At 37.8% G+C, this 12,603-nt stretch overlaps 1 protein-coding gene across 1 annotated transcript in view; it reads right to left on the reverse strand.

Moving 5' to 3' along the window:
• EZR (ezrin) overlaps positions 1-12,603 on the reverse strand; it is a 71,042-nt gene that overhangs the window by 31,514 nt on the left and 26,925 nt on the right. The window contains exon 3 of the mRNA XM_044671788.1: positions 5,034-5,117. Within this exon, the coding sequence (XP_044527723.1) occupies positions 5,034-5,117 (84 nt within the window). The remainder of the gene's footprint in view (positions 1-5,033; positions 5,118-12,603) is intronic.

Below are 12,603 nucleotides of genomic sequence, written 5' to 3' on the forward strand. Positions count from 1 at the left end.
CATATAGATGTGCTTTCTCTCCCTGTTCCTGCCCCTCAACTGGACATTTCACAGGCTCCCTCACCAAAAAAAGAAACCTTAAAAAAATTGAAAGTGGAAACAAAAGAGACCATAGTGGGGGCAGACTATTGCTTCAGGTGGATTTCAACAGCTTTGTGGGTGGACCTCTCTGGGGCTTTGGGTTCACCACAAATAACTGAAATCATAGATAAGGGAGCTCTACTGTATTTATTTTTTTCCTACTTTAAAAAAATCTCTATAGTTCTTCAATCCTTGGTTTAAAGCTAGAAGAGGCATTGGAGAGAAGGCAAAGTATTATAGTAGATAGCAAACTAAAACTGATTACATTGACTCTCCACATACCTGGCTCCTCTCTATTCTGAGAACAAATTTCAAAAACCCATGAGATAGCAAGAATCCTTTTTTTTTTTTTTTTTTTGGGTCACTAGATCTGGTCCCACGCCACTACTGGAGTCTCTACTAACCTTCTGGGGTGTGCTGCTTACTGGTGGAATTCGTTTTCCTTACTGCTCTCATAAAAGTGAGATTCTCTTTCCCTGCCCTCTCTCTTTCACAGGCTCTAAATAGACTCCAGGATGAGATTCCCTACTGTTTGGGCAAGGAAAATGCAAAGGAGTTGGGTAGTGATAAAGAACCATAGATTGCTGTGGCTGGAAATTTAAATGGTACCTAAACTAGCCACTCCATTTTACAGAGGAGGAATCTGAGATTCAAAGAGAGAAAGGAAATAACTTATATAAGATTTCACATCTGGTGAGTGACAGGGCCAGAAGAACACAAGTCTCCTGAATCCAAGTGCAGTATTCTTTCTAGTTTGTGGACAAAGAGCAGGCTTGTTCTCCCCCTTTCTGTTGTTAAGAAGAAAGCAAAACAAATAAATCAGTAAGAATTTATTAAGCACCTGTTGTTTGTCCTTCATTTTGAAGAGGACCAATGACAACATGGGATGATGATGTGTATTAATTGGATTTAATTGCAAAGGTGCACAAAGTCACCAGTCTTATTCTCTTTTTCAGAGTCACTCAAGTCCAGTGGCAAAACAAGTCAGGATGACTGTAGTTGGATATTAAGCCCCTATTACAATCCCTGGGGATATAAGTGCTGGGGATATAAAGAAAAGGCAAAAAACAGTCCCTGATCTCTAGGAGCTCATAATCTAATGGGTGTAAGATTTAAAATTAATATCCAATAACTCCAAGTATTATATTTTATGAGATTTATTAATAATCACTCAAAGTAGAAGAAATAGAAAGCCAAGAGTAAAGCCTGAGCAAAGACAAGTTTTCTGGACCTCAAAAATGAGAGGAGAGAGAGAGAAGAGGGTGGGGGTTACAGATGCAATCTGCAAAACATAAGGATGCAAAGTTAAGGTTGAAAAGGGGATTCTGGGAAACTGAGTCCTGGAGGTATAAAATTCATAATTACACTCAGGGAAAACAATGTGCAAACAGGATGCACAGACAAGATAAAGAAAGGATAAACTGGAGATAATTTTAGAAGAATGGCATTAAGATTAGGGAGGACTAGGAAAGGCTTCCTCCACAAGTTGGGACTTTAGCAGAGTCCTGAAAGAAGCCACAGGAGCAAATAGGCAGAAAGGAGGAAGGAGAGAATTCCAGGCATGAAGGAGAGCCACTTTAAATGCTCAAATTATGGGAGAGCACGTTGTGTTTAAGAGCAATAATGTAATGTCATTGCATTTCAGAGTACGTGGTTGGGAATAAGTTGTGAGAAGACCAGAAAGGTAAGAAGGTCAGATTATGCTGGGTTTGGGGGGGATTTAAAAAATATGATATCCTTACATCAATGTGACGTGTACCATTTTGCCAAGAGAAGGAGCGAGCATTTTCAGATTGCTGGGGAGTAAAACTAGTCTCTTGACATTATTGACTGAGCACACTGACATCAAGAATGATGATTCATGCTAGGTGGCTCAATGGGTAGAAAGCCAGGGCTAGAGAAGGGAGGTCCTGGGTTCAAATATGGCCTCAGACACTGCCTAGTGCCCGCTGGGCATTACCCCTATTGCCTGGCCTTTATTGCTCTTCTGCCTTGGAAGCAATACCTGGTAAAGGTTTAAAAACATTTTTTAAAAAAGGATGACAACTGTACCTGGATATTTCAATGCATGCAGTGGCTATTGGATAGGAAATAGCACATGTGACTGTTCTGTTATCCAAGGGTAATGTAAAAAAGAGAGAAGCAGCAAAGGTGTCATTTTGAGTTGTCCCCCAATAGAAACACAACAATGAAAAAGATGCCACTTGTAACTATGCAGTTAGGGCCAGACCTAGTTGGCTCTACACCCCCATGCCCATCTGAAAAGGTCATTTAAAACGTGTTGGCAAAACTTTTAGCAAGAATGAACACTATTCAGTTATGTCTGCCTAGTGGAGCTGAAAGGCATTCTATATACAGTCTTTTTTGTTAGAAGCCAGTAGGGAGTAAAGTAGTTTGGAAGAAATCAGAAAAAAAAAGTTGGGAAAAGAAAAATGAAACCATTGAGGTATCCAATGCTACTTAATGCATCAATTTTAGTAAGAAGGCAGAAAGTATTTTTACTTGTAACCTAAAGAATGGCACCAAACGAGAAGCAAGCAAGCAAGCAAGCAAGCAGTTTACAGTCACTCTTAGAACAGGAAAAATATTGGGAAATTAAAATAGTAAAGTTAAGATTTGATTAGCCATTATTATGGAGCAAAGAGGAAAGGAGGAGAATATTCAGTTCACACAATAATTTAGAAGTGTGTTAAGGCAAGAAGTAGCTCTTTAAATTACTCTCTCTAAATCATCATTTCTTCTATTCATAGTTGCTCAAGTGGAACCATCTAGAAATTAGAAACGGTTCCATATGAGAACAGAAAAGACTCGCTGGGCCATCCGTGAAGATCGATTTTCTTAGGGACACAGAAATGGTGCCAGAAAGCACCATGTCCATTCTTTGAGGCAGAAAAGGAAATGCAAGGAATATCAGAGTGACCACACTGTGGTCTCTTCTCTTACAGCTGAGGCTGTGAGAGAGGAATTCTGCTCCTATAGACTCAGTTCTCTCTAGTTCACGACCATCAGTGATGCATAATAGATATTTATCTAGGGCTTTAGGTTTGCAAAATGCTCCATCTTATCATTTGCTTCTCACAAGAACTGTCTAATTTATGTAAATGCTATTATTATCACCATTTTAAAAATGAAGAAACTGAGGTCAACAGTGGTTAACTGACATACTAAGGGTCACACACCTATTAAGTGTCAGAAGCAGGATTCAAATTCAGGACCCCCAACCTCCCCCAGGTCCAGTATTCTCATAGACAGTGAGGTCCAGTGTTCTTTCAGGTAGCAAGGTGCTCTGGACCTGTTATTAGGAAGACGTGAGTACAAATCCAGCTTCAGACACTAGCTGTGTGATCTTCCTAGAGTGAGTCTCTTAATTTATTTGTCTCAGTTTCCTCAATTGTAAAATAGTGATAATAATAGTATCTATCTTTCTTTGTGGTGCAGATCTAATGAGATCATGATTTTTTTCTTTTCTTTTTAAATAAACCCTTACCTTCCATCCTAGAATCAATATTGATTCTAAGGTAGAAGATCAGTAAAGACTAGATGTGGGAGTTAAGTGACTTGTCCAAGGTCACATAGCCAGAGCCTGGGACCAGATTTGAATCCAGGATCTCCTGTCTCTGGACCTGCTCTCAATCCAATGAGCCACCTAGCTGCCCCCATGAGATCTAATTTGTAAAGAGCTTAGCAGAGTATCCAGCACACAGCAGGTATTATTCTATCTATCCACTAGGCTACTAGCCACTTTGACTACTACTAACTCCTATCTGAATACTTGGCAATTCTAGTGTCTTTTCTATTGATGATCTCATTGGTCCTCACAGTGACCCTATGAAGTGATGAAATATGTTGTTTTCTTCTCTAAGGAAGAGGAAATTGTGATACAAAGATTTGCTTCTGGCTGGGTAACAAATCTAGAACCAAAAGCTTAAGCCTCGACTCCAAATTCCACGCTGTTCTCAGCAAACCACATGGTCTTCAGAGGCATCAGAGCATCTCAGGCCATTCAATCCTCAAGGGAATGCCTATCACATTCTACTTTTTAAAAAAAATCAAGCACACAACAATACTAGGAAGAGCTCGAAGCAATATAGTCCAAGGAAAACAAAACTGTATTTGGAAACAGAAAACCTTGGTTTGAAAATCTTGGTTGTTACTTCCTACTTAGTACCTGGACAAGTCATGGAACCTCCTGCAGCCAACATGTCCTTTAAATTCTTATAAATATTTATATTCTACAAAATGAAGGGGCTGGACCAAATGATCCATCTCTGAGCGTCTTTCCAGCTTTAAGTCAATGACTACGAGGATGACATAGAATCATAGGGCTAGGAGGAACCTCAGGGGTCATCCAGTTAAACTCCTGCCCAAATCATTCATCTTGTTTACAGTGTCCTGTGACAAATGGCCACTTACTGTCTGTTTAAAGACTTCCAATGCCAGTCACTATTTCCCACAGAAAGCTAATCATCTAAGACATAGGTAAATAGTGAAGTTATTTTAAAAGGTTTATCTATTTGTTGGACTTTCCACTTTTTTTTAGAAAAGTTTTTTACCTGCCTAAGCTACCATAGTGGCCTCTTTTTTTTTTTTAAACCCTTCCCTTCTATCTTAAAATCAATACTAAGTATCTATTCTAAGGCAGAAGAACAGCAAGGGCTAGGCAATTGGAGTTAATTGACTTGCCCACGGTCACATAGCTAGGAAGTATGTAAGGCCAAATTTGAACCCAGGACCTCCCATCTCCAAGCCTGGTATTCTATTCAATGAGTCATCTAACTGCTCCCACAATTTTCTGTTAGCTATCTTTGTGGAAGAAGGACCCCTTCCCCACCTCCCCAATATCTTTAAGTTGAAAACACCTTGTAATATTTAGCAGGAAAGGGAAACATTTTCATATTGTGAAATCTAAGTTCTCCCCTTCTGACTCCTTTCTAGGCATGCAGGTAACTCACCTGGTCAAAGAGTTGCTTTCCAGTGGTATTGGGCTGGATGGCAAACTCCAGTTCTGCATCCATGGTGGTAACACGAACATTGATCTGAAAGACAAACCAGAAGTGAGTTAATTTTCACCCCATCCCTGGCTTTTGAGAAAGATTTGGTGGAGGAGTTCAATGCCACCACAGCAGTGCTATGTGCCCTTCCCAAACATCAATCTTCAATATAAGCTACAAAACTGAGCCAGAAATTGCAGTAGGACACTTTATGATAACAATGCCAAGTTGGCAGACACATACACACACAAAGTCTGGGCTCCAAGTTCCATCATTTCATTTTAGGAAAACACATTCATAGCTAGACCAAAAGCTGCTTTTCCAAAAACTGATTAGAAAGTTTGAAAGCAGAGGCTAATAAAACATTATTTCTTTTCCTGGAATCACCCAGGGAGCAAATCAAGCACAACGTGTCTAGACAAGTTTGGAGGTTCAGTTTCTCTCACTTGAAGGGACTCCCACTACTCAGTTTGGGCAGCTCATGAGGTAAATTTAATACTGGGTATTCTGAACAAAGGTTGCTAAGAAGGGGAGGGGGAGCAAGTATGCAGTTTCTAGGGATTGGGGGCCTTTGGAACTAAGGGAGAGCTCAATTTCAGTTTTCATTTAGGAGGCCTTTAGGTTGCTAATAGTTGTTTGGTTTTTCTTCTTTTTTTAAGCTAAAAGGTTGGCTGGCTGGTCATTGTATTTTGTACTTGAGAGGACCAAAATGACATTTATTAATACAGCAATTTCATCATTCTGCTTATAGTCTCTGAGTCAGTTAACAAGAAATTATGAAGCATTTACTACAGCCCTGGCACCACGTAAGTGGAATGAATATTAATAAAAGCAAAGATAGGGTGCTAATCCTCAAGGGTCTCACGCGTGAATGGGGGAAAAGACACCCTGTGAATAACTGGGTACATGTAGGATATATACTAGAGTTCTACAAAGGGAAGATATTAATGGCCAAAGATGTCTCCTATATGGTAGTAACAATTATTTGGCTAACCAACTGTCTGCTACTCCTTAATGGCAACCTGGAGCCCCAAAATGATTCTCAATTCAATTCAAGGTTTACTTAAGTGCCCACTCCCTTCAAGATATGGTACCAAATGGAGGAAAAAAAGGACAAATATTGCTTGCTCTCAAGGAGCTTGCGTTCTCAAGTTTCTGAGCATTCAAAGATATTTTTTTCTATCACAGTAAAAGTCATTCTATCTAGAATGACTGTAAGCAGGAGTTTTAAGTTGTGTTCCTCCATAACTCTTCTTGTTGATGTTGGGCTTTAAAAAAAAGGATGAGGCAAGCCAGACTTCCTCTATGGTTTTTCCCCTCAGTATCTGAAGCCCACAGTTCACGACACACCAAAGTTTATTAGCAAGGAAAACTAGACCAATTTCTAAACATTCCAATGGATTTTAATCAGATTCTAAATTTCTTTCGACTGCAGACTACAAACTGACAATTACGTAACAAAACAGTTGCGAAATGTTGTCAGGAAGCCTTAAGAATTCAGGGCTCTCCCTCCTACTGCCCTCCTGATTACACTTCTAAGGGTACACATAAGAGCCCCAAAGTCAAATATTGCAGTAACAAAAGAACACCAGATTGTGCATAATAACATAAGCCAATAGTAAGAGATCACAGACTGCACCCTAGGAGAATCAATTAATCTCTTCATCTTTCTTTCCCAGAGAACAGGTTACTAAATAATTAGCCAAATGAATAGTAGTCAAAAAGGGTCAGAATGATAAAGAAGGGGAAATCCTCATTTGATCATGTGGTCAAGGGGCAAGGAATAAATTGCTCCTGTATTGGGTGCAGATTTAAGTGCTGTTAAAAATATACATCTAAGTTTACAGAAAATCCAGTCTTGGGGACTTTTTTTTGGAAAGGGAAATAATCCTAGTAATAAACTATTACCAAACTGGTAGTTACAAAGTGAATTGTTAAAAAACAGAAAGAAGTGAATGTCAAGCTCTGCCAAACTTTTATCTCCACTTGCAGTATAAGGAAGTGAATCTTTGGTTTCCTTCCATCACATGAGAGTTATCAAAGTCTTATTTGAGATTGAAATATCAGTAGCTGTAAAATTATTAGAAGCAATTTGTCAGAACTGAGATCAACACTAAACATAAAGTGGATGTTAGTGTTCCATTTTTATTTGCTTGTTTTATTATTTTTTTAAAACCTTTTCCTTCCATCTTAGAATCAATAAATACTGTATTGGTTCTAAGGCGATGGGGGTTAAGTGACTTGCCCAAGGTCACACAGCTAGGAAGTGTCAGAGGCCACATTTGAACCCAGGACCTCCCATCTCTGGGCCTGGTTCTCAATCTACTGAACCACCCAGCTGCCCTCTATTTTTATTTGCCTGTTACAGTTTAGTGGGCAGTCTGCTCATCTTAGGTTACTTAAGCTACAGACATTCTAGTAAGAATGAATATCTAATTCTAAATAGTAAGGCCCCATTTTGGGGTTTAGTACCTAAACTGGATCTAGCATTAATGAACACAATTTAATCACTTTAGTATTCACTATGTAGTTTACTGGTTCTGATTTTTCCTGCTAAAATAAATGGATTGACAGGTATACGTCATATCTAACACATTAAATAGATCGACAGATGTCTTTTGAATATTATTTCGTATTATTCCCCTGGTTTGCCTACCCCTTTCTCCACTCCTATCCTACATTCCGTCTCTGGTTTCCCAGTCCTTTTTAGTGGAGGCACTCAAGCTGGAAGGAAGGAAGGAAGGAAGGAGGGAGGGAGGAGGTGGTAAAGGGAAGGGATAACGAATAAAGATTATTAAATTGAACTAAACAAATACAGAAAGTGAAGCCCTAAAACAAGATACACGACTACCACAAAGTAAATGAAAATAATTAAAGTCACTGGCTCCAGAGGAAAAATGATAAACAATCTTCCATTCACTAGAGTGATAACAGGTGCAACTTGTCCCAAATTTTGTCAGATTAGGCCATGAAGCATCTCTTATCTGTCTTGAATAGTTTTATTTAACTGTTTTTTTCTTTGTTCTGAAGAAATTGAGTGACTACAGTATAAGAAACAAACAAAAAACTCCCAACACCTCAAATACCCAAACTTGAAAGTCAAAATTACTGAAAAAAGTCACTTTCTGGTATGAAAGGCCCAGACTAATCCACAAGACACAAGCCCTTCTCATAAACAATTTTCAATGAAACGCCTGAATTACTAGCTGCTCTAAATTAAGACACATTGACCTATAAGGGAGAAACAGCATTGAATTTGGAATGATGGGGCCACTAGTTTATCTTCTGGCCTTGCCACTTATTACCCTTCTATGTGGCCTGGGCCTGTTTCTTCATCCTTAAAATTAGGAGATTTGATGCTGTTACTTATAATACCTTCCTTCTAGTTCTTGAAATCTATGACTTAGTATGATATAATGAGCTGAAAATTCAAATACCTTCTCTACCAATAATGCCAAATGTAGAGATGAGTTTTGAAAAGAGGAATAATTTTCAAATTCATTGATGACCATTCTAAAACCTGAGTCATCAATTCTGGATATGTGGTTGTTCAGTCAATTCAGTTGTATCTAACTCTTTGGGACCCCATGAACCATGATTATCCAGGAGGTTTTCTAGGCAAGGATTCTGGAATGATTTGCCATTTCCTTCTCCAATGGATCTTTTTGTCAGGCAATCAGAGGTTAAGTGAGTTGCCCAGGTCACCCAGCTAAGAAGAATCTAAGGCAATATTTGAATTCAGGTCTTCCTGATAGGCCCAGCACTCTATCCATTAAGCCACCTAGTTGCTTCACAGGTATATAGAAGTTAAGTGACTTGTTCAAGGTCACAAAGCTAGGAAGCGTCTGAGTTTGGATTTCAATTCAGATCTTCCTGAATCCAAATTCTGGTTATAAATTTTTAAAGCATTATCTTAAAAACCACAAGATTTGGCAGTATAAAGGGCAAAATAATGAGTTTAATAATGAAATATTGGGCAACAAACCTTTATAATATGTGATTTACTGCTTTTCTTTTTAGCAACTTAAAATTATTCCTACTTCTTCCTTCTCCTCCTCCTCCTCTCCCCATTGATATCCCTCCAGTGATAAGATTCAACAGGAAAAAAATATCCAGACCATCTATCTTCCCCTTTTCAATCTCTATATTATCCAGGCAAGGAAATGGACCACTCCTTTAAATCTTCATGGACAAAGTAATCAACTTTACCTTTGGCTACCAGAGCTGTGCACTGCTGAAACATACACACATTCCAAAGGCACTAGATTCCCTTATGTACTTAAGAATTTAAAAAGTAATTTAAAAGAGAGGGAGGAATTCTGATTATAGCAGTTGGATGTTTGCATTTGGAGCAGTAGATATAGCTGATAATGTATTAATCCCCATATTATCACACCTGCATTTACACAAAAGCTAGTTTGAGTAGGATTATCCTACTACCACCAAGATTAGGTTGCCTGACCTTTTATAATCAGTTAAAATGTCAGAGCCCTTTCTGAACATTCCTGCTTTCTTCCAAAGGTGCCACTCCAGCAACTTTTAACACTTAGAAAATATCTAGATGATAAGACCTATCCAATACTTGGAAATGCCCTGATACAAAAATAGCTAGAAAACCTTTCCAATCTCTTTGTTTCACAAAGAGGGACGGGAAGTATGAGAAGTAGAAATTCCCATTTGAACAAAAACTCATTCTCAAAGCCATTGGTCACCAATTTGGTTCAACAAATAATATGTGTATGCAGACAAATATGCAGTTGTCTACTCCGTGAACATCCATAGTGATAGATGTTCAGTGGTCTCAGTTATAATCCATTTCTATGGGATCCATTGGGGTTTTCTTGGCAGATATTGGAGTGGTTTCCCATTTCTGTCTACTGCTTATTTGACAGATTAGGAAATTGAAGCAAACAGTGGATAAGTGACTTGCCCAGGGTCACACAGCTATTAAGTGTCTGAGACCAGCTTTTGAAATAAGGAAGATTTTTCCTGACTAATATCCTGGCACTCTATCCAGTGAGCTACTTAGCTGTCCTGAAAACTTCCATTACCATGCTTCTTTCTAGTTGTGCCTAATCTTGAGCAAGACATTGCTTCAGTCTTTAGGCTTCAGTCAAATGACTTAAAATGTGGGAGGTTAGGTTTAAATTACTTAAAATTCACTCAGTTAACTCATTCAGTTAAAATGAGGGAGCAGATGACCTCTAAGATCTTACCACATAATGAGGAAGGGAAGAGAATAAGCATTTACATAGCACCTACTATGTACCAAGTCCTATGCCAAGTGCTTTTAGAAATAGTGTCTAATTTGAATCCTCTCAACAATGCTTCAGGGTGGGTAAGGTCCTTAGTTTGTGTTTATTGTCAAAAGTGAGGAGACCCATCTAATTACATTTTGGCCAGTGTACGGGTTTTAATTTAGGATATAATCCAAATGCAAAGAAAATTTCAATTTAATATTCAATATCCTACTGTGTGAAGATTAAGTTTCAAGCGGATTAAGAAGCTAACCAAGAATGAGTTATAAGAACAGAGGCACAATTTTACGATGACTCTTTTTTGATTTGTTTTTCTGGTTTTATAAGCTCTTTGTTAATGTGTCTCTGTGCTTGGAAACAGCTCCCACCTGCAATACATACAGGTAGAGTCTCATTTGAAATATAGTCAGCACATACATGTTTTGCTTCACAAGTTAGTCTGCAGAAATTCATCCTTTTAAAAAATCTCAAAGCTACATGATGCTGTAGGCAAGGGCAACAATAAATAGACAAAAAAGTTTTTAAAGCAATGCTTCAAGAGATGGTAAAAAATTCAATGTTGATGGGGCTATGGAAAGATAGGAATACTAATTTACTGCTGGTAGAACTAAGGATTGATCCAAATGTTCTAGAAAGCAACTAGGAATTGTATCAGAAAAGTTATTAATCTGTTCATACCTTTTGACTTAGAGAGCTTATGCTGCTCTCAACACTCCACCCCAGGGGAATGATGTGGGGGTAAAAACGGTACAAAAATATTAACAAAAATACAGTTTCCAAAAAAACAAACAAAATGTGCCCCCAAATTGGGGAATGGCTAAACTATGGTATATGAATGTAATGGAAAGACGAGTTCAAATCCAGTCTTAAACAATTACTAGTTGTGTGACCCTCAGCAAATCACTTAGCCTGTTGGCCTCAGTTTCCTCATCTATAAATTGGGGATAATCATAGCATTTACTTCCTAGTGTTGTTGTAAGGATTAAATAAAAGTTTATAAAGCGCTTAGCATAGTGCCTGGCATATATTAAATATTATGTAACTGCTAGCTATTAGTAGTATCATAAATTATATGATTAATGCAAAAAACTCAGATAAACATAGGAAAAACCATCAGAAATGATGGACAACAAAAGGAGAGCCAAAAGAACAATATGCATCATGAATGATAAGACTAAAAGGCAACAAGATTCAGGTAAGATACAGTGGATGAGAGGGATACCAAATGATTAGCATTAAAGTATAATTTCTTTTTCCTTTCTGTTAATAATAAGCTACAAAAGTAGCAAATACAATGTATTATCAATTACAGTTGCTATTAGATGGTTTTGCTTAACTCTGGGGAATGTACTTTGTAGGGATAGCTGTATAGAGAGTTGTTTGGTCTTAAAATTTTTTTTAAAAAAACATGATGCCTTTTAATCAAAGTTTTTTAACCTGGAGCCCATGAACTTTAGATACAGATGGCTATATGGATAGACAGATAATTGTATTTCAATATTATTGACTTCCTTTACTTTTTATATTTAAAAGTATTCGGAGAAAGTCTATAAGTTTCACACTACCAAAGGGTCACATAACCCATAAAAGGATTAAGAACCCTCCACTTTAAATATGACTTTGTTTCTTGAGACAGCAAAAAAAGACAAAATGACTTCATATTTCTATTGAGGCTAAGTGGCAGAATCATTACTTCTGCATTTGTTTTATATGGTTTCAAAGCAACATTATTTATTGTAGTGTGGATATAAAGAGGCTCAATATAAACATGTTCTAGTCATTTGGTGTCTGTCCACAGATCTTTCAAGCTCATCTTTCTCTAGCTTCTTTCTCCATGTTGAGGCTTGAATTCTGAAGGAACCAAGTACTAAAATTATTGATTACATCATCAAGATGAACCTTTGCTTTCTGTAGCATCCTAAGCCACGGTGACTAAAATGGAAGGGTATTTAGAGGTGAATTAATCCACCTTCCCACCCAATGTAAGATTATCTTTCATATGCTATCATTCCATAGCTCATCCATGTTGATCACTTCTTGCGACAAGGAACTTAACTATCTAAGAAAGCAGTCCAATTCTATTTTTGCAGGGTTCTATTTTTTAAGAGAGTTTTTAACTTTATTAAACAGAAATCTACTTCCGAAAATATCCATCGATTTGCTCTAGTTCCATTGTCTGGATCTACACAAAGTAACTTAATCCTTCTTCTACCTTCCTATATATAGCTGGGGATGACTATTAAGTTCTTCTTAATTCTTCTTGAGGGCAAACA

The sequence above is a fragment of the Gracilinanus agilis genome, chromosome 4, assembly GCF_016433145.1.
Source record: "Gracilinanus agilis isolate LMUSP501 chromosome 4, AgileGrace, whole genome shotgun sequence".
Lineage (NCBI taxonomy): Eukaryota > Metazoa > Chordata > Mammalia > Didelphimorphia > Didelphidae > Gracilinanus > Gracilinanus agilis.